The sequence below is a fragment of the Schizosaccharomyces pombe genome (assembly GCF_000002945.2).
Source record: "Schizosaccharomyces pombe strain 972h- genome assembly, chromosome: I".
Lineage (NCBI taxonomy): Eukaryota > Fungi > Ascomycota > Schizosaccharomycetes > Schizosaccharomycetales > Schizosaccharomycetaceae > Schizosaccharomyces > Schizosaccharomyces pombe.
In genome coordinates this window covers 3,077,175-3,098,689 of record NC_003424.3, presented here as the reverse complement: position 1 = coordinate 3,098,689, position 21,515 = coordinate 3,077,175, and the positions used below count along the sequence as shown (strand labels likewise).

The 21,515-nt window shown below is 34.4% G+C and overlaps 9 protein-coding genes, 11 long non-coding RNA genes and 1 other non-coding gene across 21 annotated transcripts; 9 read left to right on the top strand and 12 right to left on the bottom strand.

Annotated features, from left to right (window-relative positions):
• Positions 1-22: 22 nt before the first annotated feature.
• On the top strand, positions 23-3,615 carry med13 (mediator complex subunit Med13; the record flags this gene model as incomplete). The annotated part of the gene is made up of 2 exons (NM_001019474.3): positions 23-64; positions 100-3,615. 2 exons carry the CDS (start codon positions 23-25, stop codon positions 3,613-3,615), a joined length of 3,558 nt encoding a protein of 1,185 aa, NP_594050.3.
• SPOM_SPNCRNA.3387 lies at positions 122-1,883 on the bottom strand. Its single transcript, NR_192753.1, has one exon. It is a non-coding gene; the product is annotated as a non-coding RNA (long non-coding RNA).
• On the bottom strand, positions 1,999-2,365 carry SPOM_SPNCRNA.3386. Its single transcript, NR_192752.1, has one exon. It is a non-coding gene; the product is annotated as a non-coding RNA (long non-coding RNA).
• Positions 3,616-3,627: 12 nt separating the features above from the next.
• Positions 3,628-5,318, bottom strand: SPOM_SPNCRNA.885. Its single transcript, NR_151270.1, has one exon. It is a non-coding gene; the product is annotated as a non-coding RNA (long non-coding RNA).
• Positions 3,805-4,982, top strand: mug74 (the record flags this gene model as incomplete). Its single annotated transcript, NM_001019473.2, has 2 exons — positions 3,805-4,461; positions 4,517-4,982. 2 exons carry the CDS (start codon positions 3,805-3,807, stop codon positions 4,715-4,717), a joined length of 858 nt encoding a protein of 285 aa, NP_594048.2. The 3' UTR covers positions 4,718-4,982.
• A 111-nt stretch (positions 5,319-5,429) lies between the features above and the next one.
• On the top strand, positions 5,430-7,669 carry taz1 (telomere length regulator). Its single transcript, NM_001019472.3, has one exon. It carries the CDS (start codon positions 5,462-5,464, stop codon positions 7,451-7,453), a length of 1,992 nt encoding a protein of 663 aa, NP_594047.1. The 5' UTR covers positions 5,430-5,461; the 3' UTR covers positions 7,454-7,669.
• SPOM_SPNCRNA.3385 lies at positions 6,259-7,351 on the bottom strand. The gene has a single exon (NR_192751.1). It is a non-coding gene; the product is annotated as a non-coding RNA (long non-coding RNA).
• Positions 7,583-9,694, bottom strand: SPOM_SPNCRNA.3384. The gene has a single exon (NR_192750.1). It is a non-coding gene; the product is annotated as a non-coding RNA (long non-coding RNA).
• Positions 7,962-9,196, top strand: nse2 (Smc5-6 complex non-SMC SUMO ligase subunit Nse2). Its single transcript, NM_001356098.2, has 3 exons — positions 7,962-8,157; positions 8,405-8,527; positions 8,643-9,196. The coding sequence occupies exons 1-3, from the start codon at positions 7,993-7,995 to the stop codon at positions 9,105-9,107; spliced, it is 753 nt and encodes a 250-aa protein (NP_001343015.1). The 5' UTR covers positions 7,962-7,992; the 3' UTR covers positions 9,108-9,196.
• On the top strand, positions 9,350-9,906 carry dad1 (DASH complex subunit Dad1). The gene has a single exon (NM_001019470.3). The coding sequence runs from the start codon at positions 9,365-9,367 to the stop codon at positions 9,635-9,637; it is 273 nt and encodes a 90-aa protein (NP_594045.2). The 5' UTR covers positions 9,350-9,364; the 3' UTR covers positions 9,638-9,906.
• Positions 9,907-10,070: 164 nt separating this feature from the next.
• On the bottom strand, positions 10,071-11,677 carry rho4 (Rho family GTPase Rho4). Its single transcript, NM_001019469.3, has 6 exons — positions 11,619-11,677; positions 11,522-11,563; positions 11,414-11,460; positions 11,103-11,306; positions 10,852-10,986; positions 10,071-10,795 (listed from the first exon to the last, which is right to left on the bottom strand). The coding sequence occupies exons 1-6, from the start codon at positions 11,650-11,652 to the stop codon at positions 10,646-10,648; spliced, it is 612 nt and encodes a 203-aa protein (NP_001018257.1). The 5' UTR covers positions 11,653-11,677; the 3' UTR covers positions 10,071-10,645.
• Positions 11,678-11,759: 82 nt separating this feature from the next.
• Positions 11,760-12,218, bottom strand: SPOM_SPNCRNA.215. The gene has a single exon (NR_150634.1). It is a non-coding gene; the product is annotated as a non-coding RNA (long non-coding RNA).
• A 79-nt stretch (positions 12,219-12,297) lies between these two features.
• SPOM_SPATRNALYS.05 lies at positions 12,298-12,380 on the bottom strand. The gene is given in 2 exon segments: positions 12,298-12,333; positions 12,342-12,380. It is a non-coding gene; the product is annotated as a tRNA-Lys (tRNA).
• Positions 12,381-12,667: 287 nt separating this feature from the next.
• Positions 12,668-14,080, top strand: ter1. Its single transcript, NR_191507.1, has 2 exons — positions 12,668-13,874; positions 13,931-14,080. It is a non-coding gene; the product is annotated as a telomerase RNA (long non-coding RNA).
• Positions 12,731-13,245, bottom strand: SPOM_SPNCRNA.3383. The gene has a single exon (NR_192749.1). It is a non-coding gene; the product is annotated as a non-coding RNA (long non-coding RNA).
• Positions 13,354-14,235, bottom strand: SPOM_SPNCRNA.3382. Its single transcript, NR_192748.1, has one exon. It is a non-coding gene; the product is annotated as a non-coding RNA (long non-coding RNA).
• A 161-nt stretch (positions 14,236-14,396) lies between these two features.
• SPOM_SPAC16A10.03C (Pep5/Vps11-like zinc finger domain-containing protein) lies at positions 14,397-18,198 on the top strand. Its single transcript, NM_001019468.3, has 4 exons — positions 14,397-14,460; positions 14,500-14,565; positions 14,609-14,788; positions 14,840-18,198. Exons 1-4 carry the CDS (start codon positions 14,446-14,448, stop codon positions 17,120-17,122), a joined length of 2,544 nt encoding a protein of 847 aa, NP_594043.2. The 5' UTR covers positions 14,397-14,445; the 3' UTR covers positions 17,123-18,198.
• sub1 (transcription coactivator PC4) lies at positions 15,264-17,692 on the bottom strand. The gene is made up of 2 exons (NM_001019467.3): positions 17,586-17,692; positions 15,264-17,535 (listed from the first exon to the last, which is right to left on the bottom strand). Exons 1-2 carry the CDS (start codon positions 17,676-17,678, stop codon positions 17,218-17,220), a joined length of 411 nt encoding a protein of 136 aa, NP_594042.1. The 5' UTR covers positions 17,679-17,692; the 3' UTR covers positions 15,264-17,217.
• On the bottom strand, positions 18,100-21,500 carry SPOM_SPAC16A10.01 (uncharacterized protein). Its single transcript, NM_001019466.3, has one exon. The coding sequence runs from the start codon at positions 21,012-21,014 to the stop codon at positions 18,522-18,524; it is 2,493 nt and encodes an 830-aa protein (NP_594041.1). The 5' UTR covers positions 21,015-21,500; the 3' UTR covers positions 18,100-18,521.
• On the top strand, positions 18,505-18,714 carry SPOM_SPNCRNA.3381. Its single transcript, NR_192747.1, has one exon. It is a non-coding gene; the product is annotated as a non-coding RNA (long non-coding RNA).
• SPOM_SPNCRNA.3380 lies at positions 18,717-21,158 on the top strand. Its single transcript, NR_192746.1, has one exon. It is a non-coding gene; the product is annotated as a non-coding RNA (long non-coding RNA).
• Positions 21,501-21,515: the final 15 nt, after the last annotated feature.

Here is a 21,515-nt window from a genome sequence, read left to right as displayed (position 1 = left end):
TAATCTGCCATTATCCTCTGCCATGGTACATGATGGAGTTCATCTAATTAGTATTAAAACAATTGTAATTATTTCTATTATAACATGATAAATTAAAAGCTAACTGATCAGCCTTGCCCTAACACTATATATTATGCGAAGTATCAGGTTCAGCGAAAGGACAATGAGGATGCTGCTTCCCTCTTAGAAGACAAAGAAGCTTATCTACGAAATCAGGATTGCATTGTTCACGCGAAGAATGACTTACTTTTTGTATATGATTTTCAAGCCATTCCATCTATTCCTGAGGAATCATCTTCTTTTATGCTACTTAATTCAGGTGCATTTTCCAGATTAGCTCTTTTTCAAAAAGATGAATTAGCTCTTCTATTAGACCTGTATATAAACTTTCTTCAAGGATTGAAAAAAACGGTGTTGTATTGGCTGTGCAAAGAATACAACTTTGTTCCAATTTATGGTGTCCTTCTTCCTTTAAAATTACACCCTTCTTTCGATACCCAGCTCTGGAACATATATGGATATCCTGTTGTGGATTTACAGCTTTCTGTCTTATCGAAAGGCCATATAGAATTTTACTTAAAGCCTACAAGGCAGACGGTATATCGTTTGTCGGAAGTGGATAATTTGGTTAAAAAGTTAGACACTGTCATTCGTTTAGCCCCGACTGGTTGTTTGGCAACATTAACCTCTGTGCATGCCAACGCATCTGCTCAAACTGTTGATGCATTGAAACACCGCTATGGATTCTCTCTTACGACTACTTCAAAGTGGGTGGGTGTTACCTTAGAATCTTCGGCATTAGAATTTTCCTGGCCTTTAGAACTTTGCTTTTTGGAAACGTCGGCCCTTCGAATGAATGATGATTCATTATCTAGCAACCTTACAGATTTGAATAACCTAGTCCTCCCTTCAAACGTCGTAAACAATAAAAAGGAATTAACTGAGTTCGCAAATGAAGAAGCGGAAGCTTCAGATAAAAGAAAAGAAGGTTTTACAGAAAAGGAAGAGACTGCTGATGCCGTTGTAACCTTGGTTCCTTCTCATAGTTCTTCTCCCGTTAATTATTCGATAAATTCTGCAAAATCTACACCTGCTTCAATAAAAGTAAATGAAGAGATACTTGTTGCTGATCATAATGTTTCAGATGACATACTAATGGAGGAAATAGACGATGTTGGAATAACAGAGGCTGATTTTGATTACTTTGACTTACCTAACGTTGAAGAAAAAGTTGAGATGATTGAGCCTAATTTTGCAAATACTATGACAACCTTAGATAATGAGGAAATCAACACTTCCATCTCTCAATCAAACACCAGTCCAAATTTGAATACTCACGAAAATATTCCAAAGCAAATGGAAATTCAATCGGATGATAGAATGGTAACCGAAGATTTAAATCCATACAACGTCGAAGTTGATATTCCTGAAATTTCTTTAAATATTTCAGATTCTAAAATCCCTACATCTGCGTATATGCCTTCATACTATTCTGCGGTAATTTTTCCCTCGTCTATCTCCAGTATTTTTCAGAAGTATAACTATGGTGGTAAATATTGGTGCCCTTCTCCTTCTTTGTCAACTGAAGATTTATTTGAATCATTTTCGGTCGCTGAATCGGTAACTAGTACAGATGAAGACATCTGCTCTACAAACTTTATACAACAAGATTTTACAATGGAGTATAATCACGATTTTTTTTCATCTTCTAAAACACCCACTAATATCTCAGAACAAAGTAACCCCGATTCAAATTATGATACGCTATCGTTAGCACATCAGGTTCTTATGAATGAATCCAAGTCAGCAAATTTTGATTTCAGTTTTTTAAAATCGTTAGATTTACAACCCACTATTACCTTGGGAAAAAATGACTTGTTAAACGCTATTTTGTCTCAAAACTTATGGTTTAGATCGTTACCTTTTTGGAAAAGCATGACTACCAGTTTCATGATGTCTCAAGATGTTTTAAACTTTTCTTCGTACATGCGGAAGCCTATTAGGGATTATTTAGAGAAAATATTGTTAGGTGAAAGTTCGGCTGTTTTCTTGAGCAAAAGCCCAGAAAATTATCTGTCCTCGATTAATAACGGGCATCACGCATTAAATGACAATCCTCCATCCCAAGTTAACTTTTCTGAAACGTTGGTAAACTTCTCCCAACCTCCTCGTGTTTTGCTCAAATACAACGAAAAAAAGTTGTCTTTAGATTCTTCGGCACCAGAGAATTGGATATCTTTATGTCTTCAACCGTATGGTGAGAGCAAAGATTTTGAAGTTTTTTTGCTCTCTTCCAAATCTCCCGACGTAAGCAGCAAGGCTATCAGCTTTTTTTATGATGTTCAGCTGGCTTATGAAAACTGCAAACTTGGAAAACTGAATTTATCTGAAACTTCTATTAACGAAAGAGTGATGGGATTCAGTACAAATATTAATGAAACAGATAATTATGATGATAATGAAACAACTCAAAGCGATACAGCAACCTCTTATGAACAACTAGCGAGTGTTTGTGTTAATGAATTAAGCGGAAAAAACGTACTTTTTTTTTATTTTTTAGAAGATGATTCCGAAAAACTTTTAAAGGCTTGTCAACATTTTATATGCGTAAAGGACTCAATCAAGAGACTTGGGGATAATAAATTTGAAGATAAATCATTACGAATATGCACGATTCCGAATTCTATTTTTGATTCACCCAACTCGCATACTACAAATTCGAACTCTTTTTTTACAAAAGTTTCACTCGACATTTATAATAATGATCCTTTATTGATGGATGGTTCATTAAAGAGACGTGAACCGGCTTTTCTCCTGAAAAAGCCCTTGTTATCAACTCTTAACTATCAGCTTAAAGATATTAATCCCAGATCTTCAGCTTTGGGAGAGTATGCGCTACATGTAACGTATACAACTGTCGAAGAGCACTTGCTTATTTGCAATTGGAATGATTCCTATGGAGAATTTGAAACTGAGAGACGCTATTTTCTCCAAGACCTTGAAATTGAAGATGCTTTACAGCAAATTTTAGAAGTCACATTTACGTTCCTTAACTCAATGCACATGGATTGGATAGTAATCGTCATGAAGATTGGTGAGATGTCTGACGCAGAGTATCTGTTTTGGGATCAAGCAATAATACCTGAAAACTTACAAGGCAATGTTTCTCTTACAGTTGGTTACTGCTCAGCAGAGCACGGACCTGGCTCAACTTCGAAAGTGTTTTCAAGGATTCCATATTCGGCTTCAAGCACAGTTATTCGTAATAATAGTAGTCATGAGCTCTCTTTGGTTGCGTTTATCCGAGAAATGGCAATGCCTGTGCCGAACGATGAATTTAAGAAAATTTCTACAATCTTAGCTAGAGGATACTTAGCATTAGACGAGGACGAATCTTATTTACCACTGTTAAGCATTCATCTTTTGATATCTCGAAATCATGATCCTTATTTAATGTTAAATCTTATTTTAAAACATTATTTAAGTATGATTTATTTACAGTTTCGAACGTATGTTTCTTTTTCTTCACTCCCATTACACATTTCTACCGTTTTATACCAGAAGCAACTATTGCAGTTTATGGCATCAGACATTACACATCCTGTGACCTCTTAGTTTTTGGGGTATTATTAATTTATACAGTATAAGTTTATAATGCGCTTGTGCCAAAATTGGTTTACTCTTGTTATCGTTTTTGTTTACTAGATTGGGAAGGTTGACATAGTGAAAACACAGTGTTTGTTTACTGTCGACTATTTCATATTCCGCCATTTTTAACCATGAAATTAGCCAACGCAAAACATAATGAAGAAACATAAGTCCTCAATTAAGTGTTTTAAGATTGACCAAATATCTCAACAACCTGAAACCGATTTGGTTTTTACTAAAAGGTCGGAATGCAAAGTAAAAGATGAGCTATTTTCAGATAAGGAAAACTCAATCTTATGTAAACAGTTGAAGGAATTAGATTTAGTTGTTTCTTCAAACAAAGAGTTTCTAAACGAAAAGACATCGGATCAAATTTCGTTTTTGAAACCAAGAGAAACAGTAGTTGAAAAAAAATTAGCAAATGGGAGTATTTGGCCTAATGAAACTTCCCATTTAGATAAATCTAGGGACCTCTCGAGCCATTCAAATGGGCTAGATGCCCTGGCGATGACACCGTATATTGTCAAGGAAAACAACAAGACTCATTTATCGCCAAGGGGGAACTATCCTTCAGAAGCTGAAAAAAGTTGTGATTTCTATGGTCAACCATTACATTTTTATAGGGAAAATACGTCCCCTTGCTTGTATGGTTCTTCACTATCTAATGTTTTCACAGAAAAATCGAGTGATTATAGACATGGATTAGGATCACCTACCTCTCTAGTGTCGTCAAACACTGCATCTAAACTACATTTGGGTCGCAAAGACATCGTCAAATTGTCGGAATTAAGGAATTGTATAAATTCATCGAAAGTACGTGGGTGTATTTAAAAAATGTAATCATGATCATAACTGACCAAGCGAATAGGACTCTAATCAAATTCAGGAACTAGAAAATTTACTGCGAAAAGAAAAGCAACGGAATACTGAACATGAAAAAATAATTAGGAGGATGAAAAAAGAGTTGAAAGAACTGCATTCTCAGTTTAATTTTGCGAAGAAATTATTCATAAGTGCTCTATCTGCGAATCAAGACATTTTGGATAAAATGAATGACGAGTTTAATTAAACGTTAAAGAGAGTGTATTTTATAAATCCTTTAGAGCATAGCAAATCGACAAGGCATGCGAAGCTATGCAAGGTTCACTTCATTTGTGTTATGACAACAATTTCAATGATTTACATGTTATAATAAAACACATCACTTTACTGTTTTAATTTTCTATCGCATAAATCATACTGAGGCCTGGTTTCATTTCCTAAGACAAGTGATCCAAGTAATTAACAAAAATTCTAGAAAACAGAAGCTTGAACAAACTTGTTTCAGTTTGACGTTCTTGTTGAATATTAAGCATATTTTAGGTAATGAAAAGTATTATTGTTAGTTCAAAGATTTGGTGCCCATCTGTTATTGCAGAGTAAACACGACGTTGTTTTTTTTCTATTAAACAGTAACCTTTCTTCGTATACCATTAAGCGTCAGTCAGATAGCAGTAGTTTTTGCCGGCATCTGTATTTTATCCTTTACGTATGCTAAAATTGAAAATTTGATGTGTATCTTATAAATATAGCTACAATAAGAAATGGAATCTATAAGGAAAGATTAAAAACCGACAGTTCCTTTCTTTTCGCTTGCGAAAAACTAAGAAACACTTGAAACCCAAAGCAACATAAAAAAAAGTGAATAATTTTAATTTATTATATTATATGTTCGATGGTATTCTTACATTGTTCTAAGGGATTATGATAATTTTATAATTGTTTAGTGAAATTCGTAATTCAACCTCTTTCACCATACAATCGAGGGCAGTTGATGATAAGCGTGCAAAGTACAGAAACGATTCAGAAAGTCTTAGAAAATGAAGGTGACCAGCAATTTGATAAAGAGGTAGTACAAAACTCAGACTCAAATATTGAAACAGGTCAAATCTCTGATTCGTTAACTAAAGCTGTTGAGGAAAGAGCTGAAACGGAGAGTTCATCTAATTTATCGAATTTTACAACTAGTGAGAGTGAAAGTTCTAAGCCGGCATATTGTTTTAATTCCCATTCTCAAAACATGGCTGAAGGTTCGATCTCTATTCCAGTAATTAGCCATTCAATGAATGTAGAAAACGAAGTCTCGACTGCAGAGGGACAAGACTCAAGGACGGGGGAAAGTGAAAATGACCAGAATGCTATGATAGTTCGATCGATATGGGACATTGAAAAGGCGTCTTTGCTCGTTAACGATTGCCAAAATATAGCAAACATGGCTGAACAAAAGGTCATGATGGTTTCTGCAATTTTTAGCGAAAGTTCAAAAGATATTGTTAACCCTGAGAGCTTCTCAGAACGTCTAGGGAAGGAAACTGTAAAAGATCTTTATGAATTTAACGAACAACTCACTACCAAATATGGACTGGAGTTTCGCACTATATTTTTCTCCTATATACGAAAATATGATGCTTATTGGTGTTTATTTGAAGACTTGGAAAAACCTTTAAAATCTATTCAATTTTTTACAGGCTTGATTGATCTCCTAGATAATACCAACAAACACCTTACTTTGAGATCTATAGTACTAGACGCACTTTTATCTGCTGATGAAGAAGACTCTTTTTATGGAGATGCCTTGGTTCTATTTGAGGAATTGGTGATTAGATACTTTGGTACCGATTCAAATCCTTCTATTGACGCAAGTGAATTTATTTTGTCATGTCTTCCTTATACATCTTTAGATGCCTTAAACGTAGTTTGTGGGCAAGTATGGAAAAGCCAAAAGATTTGTGACTTTCTAAAATCTACGATTGGTAATACTTCTAATTCTCCTCTACAGCTACGGGCCTCGTTTCCAGCGTTTGTCAATGCAGTCATACATTTTTTACTAGAATTTAAAAACGTCCGTCGCTTAGAAAGAAAGGACCTTAGCGTGAAAGGGATGCTGTACGACTCTGATAGCCAACAGATCTTAAACAGGCTTCGTGAGCGAGTTTCTGGTTCGACCGCACAGTCAGCAGACGAAGCCAGTGGTCATGAGAGTGACGCGTCCGAGGATACTTTTTCTGAAAGAACCCTAGGTTTGAACTCAATAGATAATACGGAAATATCAGAAGTGGTATCCTTAGGTTTAGTTTCATCTGCTCTTGATAAAATCACTGGCTTATTGAGTGCTGATAATTTATCAGAAACGGTTTCTCAAGCCAGAGATTTCTCCCATACCCTATCAAAGTCTCTAAAAAGCAGAGCTAAGTCCCTTTCTCAAAAGGAAGCTGCAAACCGCAGTAAGCTGATTGCGAAGAGGGGTGATAATCTGAGAAGAGAAGCTTCTTTGAGTAGTGAACAGGATGATTTAAGTGAAGATTTTCCGCCTGTACGTGAATCAGACGAGCAAGAATCTCGATCTGGTGGTAGAAGTTCGGCAATGAGAGTGTCCATTGAAAGATCTGCTGCTCGTTCGGGTACACGCAGGTCGCAAGGAAACCCATATGAAGGATATCGAACTCGTAGAAAATGGACAGATGAAGAGGAGAATGAGCTTTACGAAATGATTTCTCAGCATGGCTGTTGTTGGTCTAAAATCATTCACATACAGAAACTTGAAAATGGTCCGTTAAAAACTTTTGGACCAACACAGATAAAAGACAAGGCCAGACTTATCAAAGCAAGGTTTATGAAGCAGAATCGTCTTCAAGAATTATATTCAAAGTCATTAAATTGGAAAAATGTTACTGTGGGCCAGGCCTATTGTGAACTTCATAAAATACCTTACATAGAGGCAACTCCGCCACTTTTACGGGAAGAGCTTGTTAATTATCAATCTTAATTTTTCGTCTCCGGATAGAGTTTGTTCATGATTGCTTTTTTAATGAATAATATTGACAAGACTCGGATAGTTTTGTTAATCGTGTTTTACTTTACTACTAATCTATGGAATATTTTGAAAATAACATAATTTAATTTATACATTTCACGGCCTTAATCATCCTTTATTGGTTTATCATATTGAATAGTTGGTTTAGTAATAGAGGTACTAAAAGTCAAGCGTTAATTGTCCGAAGTATGCATTATAAATTCTAATTCCAAATGAGAATATTTCATAACCCATTCATTTGTATTAAACGTGACAGTAAATAAGAATTTATTTAGTCTTTATACATATGCCATCAATCTTCATAAAAACGTACTGGAGTTTAAATTTTAAAACGTGGTTATTACCCTTGCTTAAAAAACATTCTTTTTTTATTTAAGGAAATAAGTGTTGTGGCATTTAGTTTTCATATGCAATTAATAGGTTTTCAATCCCAAATTGCGTTGTCTACTAATTAAACGTCGTAACTACTTCTTTCTCGAATGGAATCGTAAATGAGTGAAGCACAATTAAAAACTTCCTTGGAGGCTTTAAGTCAAAATTTATTACCTGGAAACCAAAATCATTGCAGTTTCGACTTCCAATTGAAGGAAATTGACGATTCAATTAAACAGGTGATAAAATGTGCTCTAGTTGCTGCTGAGATAAAAAATAATGAGGTATGTGTACCATTATTACGAAAGATAATGGAAAAAATTAATATGAATTGCTTTTAAAACTCGAAAGTGGTGTTATGTCGAGATACAGTTTTTTAAAAAGAAGTTCGCTGTACAAATATACATACAAAAACATTGTTTAACTAATATTTTTCTTCCTCTTATTTCCGGCTATTGAGAGAGAGCCTAAAATAGACATAATATGACATGCTGCTTACTTTATGACTTCTGACTAACACTTGCCTTTTAGTGTTTGGACATGCTTGATAGCGGGATCCGAGAGCTGTTGGATGCAAAGCAGAGATTGTTATTGATGCAGCAATCGGTGGATACATTGGCTAACAAAACCAGTGAAAATATAAGTGATTTTGAAGTACGTACCACGGAAATGACTTTCCTACTTTTTCTATTATATGTAGATGAAGTAAAAACATCAATTTAGACGTATTTTTTTACTGTTTCATATTCAATTGTTCTAACAAAATTAGAATAAAAGTTTGTTGGATATTTATACACAAATTTTTAAGGAACTCATTCAAGAATACGAAGAAAAATCCGACTATGGTAAATATGGCACACAAGGAGAATACATTGAATTTAAAAAAACCATATGGCATGAGCAAAATACAGACGGTTCTGACTTTCCTTCTATGAAAACATTTTTTAATGTCATGAACACTGAAGAACAGGAAGCAGATGAAGTGATGGTATATTCAGCTACCTTTGATAACAGATGCCCTTTAACTTTACAACCAATTGTTCACCCAATATTATCGACAGCCTGTAATCATTTTTATGAAAAAGATGCTATTTTGTCTCTGTTAAATCCAACTTGTGTATGCCCTGTTGTAGGATGTGAAGCTCGTTTACAAAGGTCTTTACTTAAGGAAGATGAGATTCTTGAACGCAGATTACGCCGCGCTCAGGAAATAAGTAATTTAAAAGAAGCTTAGTCCTTTTCTATTTACATTGTAGTACTGATCCGGATTTATTATTATTATTATTATTATTATATTTAATGTATTTGTTTATTCCAACTTGTAAATATGCATAACATGTCTCTTTTGACTAATATTCTATGCTCGTACGGAAGCTTCAATTTTGGCATTTAATTATGAAGATAGTTAAATCTAATATAAGATCTACTTGATTGTAACCTTATGATAAACTTTGGCTCATGCTTGACTTTGACACTAGCCATTAACATACCATGTCCTCAGAAAATATGGATATTACTGAAAACATACAAAATGAGCAAAATAAAGATTTTGATGATATAGATTTTGAAAGAAGGCGTCGTCTTTTGACCTTACAAATTTCAAAAAGTATGAATGAAGTTGTGAATCTTATGTCAGCTCTAAATAAAAATCTTGAAAGCATTAACGGTGTTGGAAAGGAATTTGAAAATGTCGCGTCTCTTTGGAAGGAGTTTCAAAATTCAGTGTTACAGAAGAAAGATCGTGAAATGCTAGATGCACCTTGATGGTCGTTCTTTTCTAAATGTATTTTCATTGCCGCTAAACATATGCCTTAACGCAGTTTGTTTCAAAGAATTTGCATATTAAATTAAATTATTAGTTATTATATGTTTTTTATGAATCTATAAATTTAATAGCGTCCTCAAAAATTGGTCAAAGGTCAGGATTCTTTTAAATTAACTTACATATTACAATACACAAACCTTAAGTCACTTCATTAATAATGTGTTTGTATATATATATTAGTTTTTAATCTTCCTATATTCTTCTAAAAGCTGCCAATTTTTAAATAAGCCGTTCATCGTCTGAGAGGCAGAACAACTGTTGATGTTAATATTTGCATAGTAAACTTTTTCTTTACTACTATACGAATCCTTTTAGAAATTACCATTTTAATGGTATTATTTAAATTATAAAAGGGGTTTAATGCAGTTTAGCATAATAAAAAGGTAAAAGGAATCATAAGTATTCATTTCAATATCTTCTATATAACTATCGTTTTATTCACGACATGAATACCCTGAACCAGTCAGGGTTAAAAAACCGATTTTCAAAGTTTCGGACAAATATAGGCATATTTGAAGTAAAAGTAAAAAAAAACATTAAGACCAATTGATTTTTGCTGACATATATTCAGAATCAAACAGATAACGTCTTAATAAACAAATTATAAATCACAAAATAGCTCCAATAGTCGATAATCCATCTAAACCATATTGGCTAGTTAAATACCTGAAAAGATAAAAAGTTGAGATAGGAGCAAAATTCTGAAAAGGAAACTGCTACACAATATGCTTAGATTAAAAGAAAGCATACAAGCATAATGTCTCTATTGCAGCAAACGTTTGGAGTATTGGTTTATATGCAATTAGCAATGTTAGAATGCGTAAATAAAGCGTTTTTCTTGCTTCTTATGTTCCAACAATCTCATCAAATGCTATACAAATAGGCGAAGCAAAAATGAAGACATCAAAAATGGTAAGATTAAGTAAATAAAGGCCATGATCAAGATATTATAAAATCACGCAAGACTTTTTAGAAAACGAAAATGATTTTTTTATAGTGAGGCCAACAGCAAGTTGAAAAACTTCATTTACACCAGTGTTTTCTTTGGCAGAGCATTCGACATATGGAGCGTTCATTGATAAAGCAACGGATTGAGCCTAAATATGTTAAAAAAAATAAACGAAAGAAAAAAGTTAGCTTATCATTGACATACTTGTTGGTAGGTTACTGGTGTTAAACCCTGGGTTCTTAGTACTTCAGTAGCATTCCTATCTTTGCGTAAATCCGCTTTTAGCCCGACGAGAACGATGGGAGTTCTAGGGCAAAAGTGTTGAACTTCAGGATACCACTGAAAGAAAAATGTTAGAAAATAATATGAGAAAGATGAAATACTAATGGCTAGACGCAAATGACATTGAAGAAACCCAAAGCTACGTTTAGCAATATAAATTATAGAGCACATACCTTCTCCGTAACGTTATTCAGAGAAGCCGGACAATCAATTGAGAAACACAACAAAATAACGTTGCTATTCGGGTAACTTAGAGGACGTAAACGATCATATTCCTCCTGACCAGCAGTATCCCACAAAGCAAGTTCAATAACTTTGCTGTTCGGTCCATATGTTATATCGGTGATATAATTTTCAAACACTGTAGGCACATATCTCTAGCATGATGTTAGAAATCAGTATACTTAGATAATTCAAGTGAACTGAGTACATGAATCATATGAACACTGCACTTAAACAGTTATTGTTCGATCTATTGGCATACCTCGGGAAAAGTTCCGCTTGAGAATACAATTAAAAGACATGTCTTTCCTATACATCAAGCATTAGTACATTAGACCAGCTGTCATTCACCTATATTTATCAAGCATACCACAACCGCCATCTCCTACGACCACAAGTTTCTTTGAAGTCTCTGAAAAATTAGCAAAAACTTTAAGATATTTGAGAAAAAGGAACAATTGAATTACCTGACTTGGATCCACTCTTTTTGAAAGCAGACATATTGCCTTTGTTGTTGTTAATGTTTGCTTACCAGCTGAGATTGCTGGTATTTCCAAGCTAAACATTGCCATGACAACGCAGCACGTAAACAATAGGTAAATAAATATATAAAACAGTAAACGGAATATCCGCGATGAAACATATTTAAATTTATCAAGTGTGCATGGAATTTACGAAGGACTATGCCGGTTAATTGTTTTAATTGAAAAAGTTAGGTTGTTAGCCACCAAAAAAATTATAGGTATATATACCTGTCTATTTTTATTTTTAGGATTCAATGGACATTGCAAAGTTGTCAATTGTTGAGTCTGCCTAATAAAAGATGCTCGGTGTATTCATTATCATTCATATAATCCAAACGTTCTGTTTTCAACTAGTTCTACAAGCCTACATTTCAGGTTGCTAGAAACGTGTACATTAGTTAGATAAAAATACCTAACGAAATTGAAATATTTACCGCCAAAAGTATATATGGCAGGCTAGTCTAACACCTCATCGTTAAGTTGGCGACTCAATAAGTGAATTCATCAGCTTATACTAATTAATAAAGTAACGGGTTTTGGGAACTAAATTATTGAAGTAAAAATACATAATAATTAATTGATTATTCTACTTGGCCTTGAAGTACCATAACCAAAAAATTAACTCCCAAGGCGAGACTCGAACTCGCAACCTTCTGATGACCATCATAAGAGTCAGACGCTCTAAACCGATTGAGCCACTCGGGACTTGCTTGTACTTTAACGGATTAAATCTAATTTACGCATTTTCTTTAATTCACTTAAATAAGTAAGAAATGAGAATGAATAATAAAAATAATGTTCTGGCTATTTATTAGCAACATTCTAATAACTTTTGAATGTAATGTTAGCCCTTAAAATTTATAGATTACTGTTAGGTTTTGAAAATTTTTGTAAGTATGGGAAGTCATCATACGCGCAAAGGTAACAGCGTTTTGTTTGAAGAAGGAAACAATTCATGTATACTCGGATTTATTGCTGTTTTGTTTATACTCAACGCAACGCCCATGCTTAGAAGGTTGACAAGGAAAATTAATCAAACGGTTCTTGAGGGCTTGGTGATTGATTTGAAAGTTTGAAGGAAATGATTCATAGGCCTTAAGTATAGTTTGCTATTCCAAAACCTGTATACTGTCTACTAGAAAGAACGAGTAGTCTGTTTAGCTTTTCAGTTTGTCTGGATAGTTGTTTTCGATGGATTTCGAATTCCTGTACTGCTTCGTGTAACCGTACTCTTCAACTTTTCAGCATTGCGAAATTATTCTTTTTAGCTTTTTTTAGAGTTTTGATCATTAGGAATATTCATAAGAGAGGCTCTTCATGGAATCGTTGACGCGTTGCGGAAAACATAGATCATTCCTACCGCTTTTATTATGGCTGCAGACTTCATACTTCTGTATACAGTAGGAAAAAAGAGGCCTGGACATCAATTGAATCGCTGGGTGCAGTGTACGTGAGTCTTCTGCCTTTAAAATTCATTTACAGTTTAATCCTACCTTTCATTTGTATAAAATCTGTATCCATCATTTAAGTGCTTGTCAGATCACAACGAATTTTTGGTAGAAGAGTCTCGTTTGAATTACTGAACGTTACTAAAAATCAAGCAATGAAGAAAGTTTTATAGATAGTTTCAATTCCCCATACAAATATTAAATTGTATTGGTAACAATTTTTGCTTGTGCAAATTTGTTGGCTGAATGCTCTCGTCTATACTAGCTTCTTTTGGCATTTGTTACGGAGATAAAAAGTATGGAACTTAAAAGAGCTATTATAAAAAAAATGACTTGAAGGTTTTCCTTCTACATTTAATTTTGGTTTTTTGGTCGATTCTTTGTCCGTGCTAAATGTACAACTTCGTGTTGAAGGTACTATTTGGAAGGAAACAAAAACCGACTTGTGGTCACAATGTACATTCAAACGAATAGCAACTCTGGTCTGTATTCAATTTCCTTGAACTTGGATTCTTTGCGGCAAACAATAATGAACGTCCTGTTTCTCAAAAAAATAATGCTTAGGGTAAGATACTATTTTACATTACGTGAGATCCATGGATCAAAGCTTTTGCTTGTTCGCTAGTAAAATAGTTGACTACCCATTCATTAATATTTTGAGTGTAGCTCGTCCGTTGTTCCTCTTGAGCGCGTTTTAGGTTTTTTTCACTTGGTCTGAGCAAAATGTTAAAAGGAACGGGCCCATTTTTTGGTATGTTTTAATGATTAAATTTAAAATTACTAACTATTCAATTCCCAAATTATCAGAATTGCGTATTTAGTAAGAACGCGGTTGCTCATCTTTTTATTAAAACATGCTGAATTCCGTTTCCGGTTTCAAAATTTTGAGAAAGTGATGAATCTTATTATAATGTAAAATAAATTTAATGTATTTATTTGCGTACTAGAAGAGATGAAGTTTGTTTATTAAGCATAGATGGTATATTTTCTTGTCTTAAACAAATTTGGACGCATGTAAGACTTGCTTAGTTGATGAATATGTAATGAATACCCAAACAGATGAATTTAGAAGTTTATTAGTAATGTGAATACCATTACAAGTTATTCTTAATTGTATCTGTTGTACTAAGTATTATAGTAATAACTGTATAGAACAGTAAGTGTTACCTCAGTAATACTCGTTATTTTATGTAGTACAGTAGTACTGCACCTAAACATTTATTATTCCTCTTAAAGCTTTTAAAAAACTGGAACGTGGTTTAAAGAAATCCTCGGATTTCACCTACAGCGTAAATAATTTTGATCAAAAACTTGATAGTTTTATGAATATAAACGAGGTAGATCAAACATATAGATCCTTACTAACATTGAAACAGTGGGAGAAGTTTTCACTTTTCCAATGGCAAGAATGTCCAAGTATCAAAATACTGCATGATTCAGTGGTACGTTTAAAAGTATAGGAAGTGTACACTAACATGAAATTAGGGAAATAAAATCAGTTGCATTGGAAAAAGTACAAAGAGAATTGCAATTGGCACGTTGGATGGACGAATCGTTATTTTGAACTCTCGTTTGCAACTCATTCGTGATTTTTACGCTTGCGAACAAGGCATTGTCCAACAAATCTACATAACTGCAGATCAATCGGCTTTATGCTGTGTTGTTGTAAGTCACATGATATGTTTAAATGCTAATCATAATTTATGTTGGTTGTAGCTTGATAAGCAAAACTTTGTTTATTTACAATTTTGGTCCTTGAATCCATCTAAAAAAACAAACTCAAACTCACCTTTATGTCTTTACGAGCATCGACTATATGGAATTCCGAATCCACCTTTTCCTGCAACTTCACTGTATGTTTCGATTGATATTAAAACCGTGGTTTGTGGATTTGCAAATGGATTGGTTATACGCGTTGAAGGTGATTTTGTAAGAGATTTGGGATCAAGACAAGATATTATACTAAGAGAAAAAGATTCTATAACAAATCTTATCTTATATTCACCTAAAAAACTATTTGTTTCTACCACGACTCAGGTTATGGTTTATAAGATAAAAAATAACACCAAAAAGGTCATTTCCAATCATGGTATACCTTTATTTTGTTCAATTCAGTATCAAGGAAAGTATATCATGTGCGCTGGTGGCTCCTTTCTTTCTGTTTATACCACTCCTGATATGCAGTTACAAAACACATACTGTGTCGATGGTACATTTGAACTCCTATTTTCTAGTTTTGGGCTTGTTTTTGTGGTATACACTAGAAAAAATGGTGAAAACGGACTGGAAAACAATTCATCTATACGCGAAATCAAAGCATTGGACGTAGAGAAACGCTATGTTCTATATGAAAGTTTACTTGAACAGAGCTATGATAATATTTTTTTCAATTCTTTTGATTGTATATTTTTTTCTTCGACTAAAGTTCCTTGTCAATTAATACGTCTTCCATCTGACTTTGTTTTATGCAAAATGAAGGGAAAAAAAGAGCATAAGGATGCATTTAAAATTGCTAATTACCTGGGTTCTCCTGAAGATACAATTCGCGAATGTGCTCTTGCAGCTGCTGGCGAATGTCGCCAGCAATTAAACTTTCAAGACGCTACGTATTATTATATTGAAGCTATACCGTTTTCTGATTCAGCAGAGATAATTAAATTTTACTTGGAAAAAAAATTAATTAAAGAATTGACTTCTTATTTGGAAGCACTTTCTGCTAAGGGGTTCGCGTTTTCGCATGAAATATCAACGTTAATATACTTGTATATCAAGCTTAGAAAATTGGACAAGCTTACCGAATATGTAAGCGGTTGCCCTACTGAAATTTCTTTGCCAATTTTAAGGAAATACAAGTGCTTAGATCAAATGGAGCTGCTAGGAACTATTCGAAAACTCCCAAATGTATGCATGGAAGTTTATCAAGAGAAAGGTGATGTTGAAAAGGCGTTTAATCACCTTCAAGTTTGTAATTTACCGGAATTGTTGCGAACATCTAACTCATTTGGTATTTGGTTATTTAATTCGGATCCGATGAGGTTTATGAAAGAAGCGATAAGAAATATCGAAATTCTAAATTCCCAAGGCAAAGATAAGGAGTTGTCAAATATTCTTAAAATCGTGTATTTAGGAATTTTCAGTCAAAACGTACAGATACAATTAATATTTCTTGATGAACTTTTGAAAAGCAAGAAATCAGAAAATGTACTAAAATTCATTTACACACGGAAACTATATGCATTAATGCAAAAAGAGCTACAACACTCTAACCCCCAAAATGAATTAGATGCACTTCAAATTATTCATGATAGTCAAGGCCTTTTAGACTACGAATCGTCCATTCTTTGTTTGCAGGCGGTCTCTTGGAAACAAGTGACAGACTTACTGTATTCTCATTTATCTCTTAAGGAAGGTCAAGATGATTCCTTAATTCAGCAAATAATCAGTGATCCTGAAACCGTAAAAACCCTTAGTGAAACGTATAGCAGCGAAGACGCCCTTCATGTTCTCAAATTCTTTGTTCGTGAACGATCTATAACTAACAAGTACGAAGATATTTTATATAAGATTTTGGAGGCTTGTTTTATGCAATTTCGTATCCCCATTCAACATGTTTTGAATATTCTGGTGAAAGACGGCACGTTGAACTTTTGCTTTCTTAAGCCTTTACTTCTTAAATGGATGAATGATTATGAAACTCGCATCCATCAAAATGATGATGAAATCCAGGTAATTAAAAATGACATAGAAAAAAAAAGGCAGCTTTTGGGAACTATACAAGATTCAGAAAAAGTTTGCGACAACTGTGAAGGTCTCTTAGATGTTCCTTTTGTTAGTTACAGTTGTCTACATTTAGTACACCGTGATTGTGCTACTGAAACTGTATGTCCAAAATGCAAGGCGGGTTATTTGGATAAAAAGAATTCACATGATCAGAAAAAAACGTCTACGTTTTCTGAGTTATTTCACGATTTTGAATCTATTGATTCAGTTATGTTGTAATGTTTAATAGATGAAACGTTTGCCATTGCTTGAATCTAATCTGATTAAACGAGAAGATTTTCTTTTGTTACTCATCAGTTGAATCACAACACTGTTTAATTTTCAACCGAAGAGTCGTCAGTTTTGTTCTCTGTTTTGGTATTTAAGTCGTCTTCATCATTTTTTAAGGATGCGTTGTTTTCAGCTTTTTCTTTAATCTCATCTTCCGAATCCGAGCCGCTATCGACTAATCCTAAAGAATCATCTACCTCGTGAATAAGTTGTTTCAATTTTTTCCATTCATTTATGTTGAGAGCAATCCCCTTTTTTCCTGGTAGCATGTCACCATCTTTTTCATAATATTCCCGAATATGAACATATCTAGTACCACGGAATTCTGACAAAGTTATTCTTTTCTTTTCCGTTTCATTCAACTAATCCAAAACAATTTATTAGTTTCGCAGAATTTCTTTTAAGAACTTACTGCCCAGTGCAATTCATGATCGGATTGCTTCTCTGTTTTAGGCTTTTTGCTGGATGCTTTGTCTCCCGAAGCTATCACTCGTTTTCCAGCCATATTTAAATCGTATTGGTAAAATCACATTTTGACTCCAAGGATGGTAACACATTCACCACATAAGGAGTTGCTATGTGTAGCGGTGTTATCAGCTTACCGATGTGAGTATAAACTTGTCATAATTTATGAGTATTTAAAGTATGCGAAGTTTAGCGTACTTACTATAAGTGCTTTTCGGCTGGGTATGAATTTTAGGATACTCACGTGGGGACTTTTTTCACCTAAATCCATTTATAGAACACTTATGATTAATATGAAAAAACCCCTTTGCCTGTTATTACTGCAACCCATATTTAATCGCCATCCTTGAATTTGCTTGTGAATGATTTATTGAAAATTACATTCCGTTTGCAATTTAATTTACATAGGCAAAGGCAAGCGTATCCCCACAAATAGTATACATTTAGAGATGCAAAAGTAATGGAATACGATTAGATCTCATATATTAAGTTTTTCAGTTATATCTAATAATAACAAAATTTACTTATAATGGGACAGGCATCAAAAGTTTTCACAACGCCTGAATTAAATTATTAAAATATTAACAGTAGTAATAATATAATACAGCATTTACTTTAGCAATAGACATTCCAAAAGTAATGAGTTAAATGAATAGTTAGATTGAAAAAAAAAAGAACTGGAACATATAAAGGACGCGGTGAAATATACAATGTCAGGTAGATAACGGAGTGAGAAGAATATCTATCGTCTTGATACAATATAAATTAAAACACAGAATTGTAGCAATACCTAAAACAAACAGGCAAGCAACATGTTTTTTTTTGAAAATTAACGTGTAGTTGAGAACTAAGTTTCAACAACACGCGAATTGGAAATACTTATTTAAAGCATCATGTTTTTTCGTCGATAACCAAAGAACGGATACACAGTAAGAGAACTGGCAAGAAATCCAATTGCAATTCCAATGGCAATTTCAACCATTGTAAAACCAAATTCAAGACTGCTGTTCTGGGAATTTTCTGTTGTAACAGTAGTAGTATTTGTAGTTGTATTTTTGCTGGTAATTTGGCTAGCTGTATCAAGTCCAGCACTGACACCTCCTTGAGCTGCAAACCCTGAAGGTACTAGAACAAAGATTGCTGGAAGTACCACGGCAAAAGAAGAAGATTTAATGAAATGTGAGTACATATTTCCTAAGCATCCGACTGCAAATGAACCTATAGCACTTGATATCTGACTAGCACCAAAATGTAAGGAAGAAAAGTAATACACCACATATCCACAGCATGCCACAAACATTTGAATAGGCCATTGTCTAGGATGAGACTGGGTCACGATTAATAGACTCAACGTAAATATTGGGATTAAAAGAATGTACCAGTATGGACTGACTGCAATTATACTCATACATGTATCAGCATCGGTAGCATCTTTGTCCATCCAACCATACAGAGCAGATCCAATGGTAATCCCAAAACTTAAAAATAATGAAAAAATGACGGCGTATAACATTCGAACACCTCCTGCCACAATGTTTTTTGATTGAAGCTCCAAAACGCCACAAAATACTACGTAACCTGGAAGAATTAAAGTAATGGCTCCTTCAACGAGAGCAGCAAAACAAAATACAGGTTTGTCGTATCTGCTGATACTTCCGAATGCTCTGCCCAGAAATGATAGAATAATTGAAATAATAACTTCGAAAAGACTGTCAAATAAGAAAAATCGAGGATTAATGTAAACACGAAATATACCAAGCAATAGACCGAGCACGAAGCCTATCAACATATCTCTCCATCCACCTCCATATACAACTGGTAGAATCGAAGCGCTCGCAACTCCATGCATGAAGGCAACAAGCCAATCTCTGTACAAAGGGCGAAAAGATGTGATGTTTCGCAAAACTTCTGTACCATCTTCCGCACTCAACTTATCCCTCATAACCCTTCGAAAAATTTCGTTTACTAAAACCATCCTATTTAAATCGGTTTGAGATGTAACGCGAACGACAAAAACATCAGGACTATACTGCTCAAGCTTTTTAAAATAAACAAACATACAATCTGGAAGGTACAAGAAAGTAGCAGGAAGCTGTAAAATGCGAGAAGCAATGCGCAAACTTTGTTGAATTTTGTGACTTGGGGAGCCGTAAAGCATCATAGCTTCACACACTGCCAACATAAATTCGACTCGTCTTTCATAAGAGGAAACATGAATGGTGATGTGATAATTTTCGTCAACATAGCATCGTGAGTATCCCATGTTATGCAAAAAACTATTAAAATCGTAATCGTTGTTCTGGGTCAATACGGCTTCTAGCGCATCAGGTATTTGGCTTTCCAAATCAGAGGCTACTCGGTTGGTGAACCGCGAGACGAAGCTGCCAAAAGGTCTGTAAGGTTTTGCATGTGATGATTCTAAAGGGCCAATATAAACATTAGCATCACGACTAACAAACAAGCAGAGAAATCTACTAATGAAACCACGCTTCATCATAGGAAAATATTCGTTATGGGACAACAATTCAGGATCACATTTTTCACTGTTCATATGGGCGTGACGCCGCATCTGGATCAACTTTGATGAAGCCGAGGGGAAATGTGACATTGATGTTCCCGCCGAGATAGTAATTTTTGGAGACTCATCAGTCGATTTGCCTAGCAAATTATAGGTATATTGATTTCCAGAAATAGATGAGCTCCGGGATGCAGAGTTGAAGGATTGAACAAGTGAGGTGTTTGAAGCTAAGCTTTTGCTGCTAGTGGGAGTTAAATTTTCAGACGTAGAGGCGGGAGAAAAAGATACGGTTGGAGAAGCTGCAGCTGATGAGGCGGTTAATGAGGCAGATTTAGAACTACTGCCATCTGAAAATGGATTGGATGATGTGGCCAAATTTGAATGATATTCATTATCCTCATGAAGTTCTGGTATGGAAGCGAAATTACCGTCCTCCTCATCATCACTGACAACTTCGCTGTTTGTACCGGATTGAATAGAAGCTTGAGAATCACTACCAACAGAGGAGCTACGGGATCGAGACTGTGATCTAATCGATTTTCTGGAATTACTGCTTTTCTGACTAGAACGGTCACTCTTTGCTCCATCGTTAGAAGTAAGCGAGAAACTAACGCGTTTTCGAGATTCTTCCGGCGTAGAGTTAGCTCGACGATGAAACGGTATTTTTGATTCCACGTTTATAATGGGACTAGTATTTCCCAACAATCCATTATCGATACGAAATTCGGTTTTACGAATTTTTTTCTTTAAAAGGGACCCAGGTCCAGGAAGTGTACAGATACTGTCTTGAATTGGTTGCTGATCGGGTTGGCGGAGCCAATTCTTACTATTGGGGTCTAACTTAAGCTGGACTCCCATTAAAAATAGTAGAAGAAATTTAAAGGTTAGAAAGCGGCTGGTAAAAAAGTGTCAATCGTTTTCGTTTTTGTGTTATTTTTTGGGGGGTTAAGAAATAATAAATAAAGGGTTTAATACTGTAGTAAAGAAACGACTGTAGGAAATAAATAGTGAATAAATAAAATGTAATAGGAAACTTCGACAGATTATACACAAAGAGAGAGGAAAACAAAGAGTGCACGAGTTAACAGAAACTTTTGAATTTTCTTTTAATTTGAAAGAGGAACAATTTTGGGAGAAGCGGGAAGAAAATTTCACCTTTCTTATTAGTATCTAATTATGGAGGCTTTAATGAAAATGAAAAGATAATGAAGATATCTGATCAATGACAAAATTGATGCCAAACAATCCTAATCCTATTGAAGAATTTTCGAAAGGAAAATATATGGCCTAAAACAACACCTAAGTTAAAGGAAACCAATTCTTTCTAACGTGGTTGTGGTATTTGGAAAGTTGTTAATG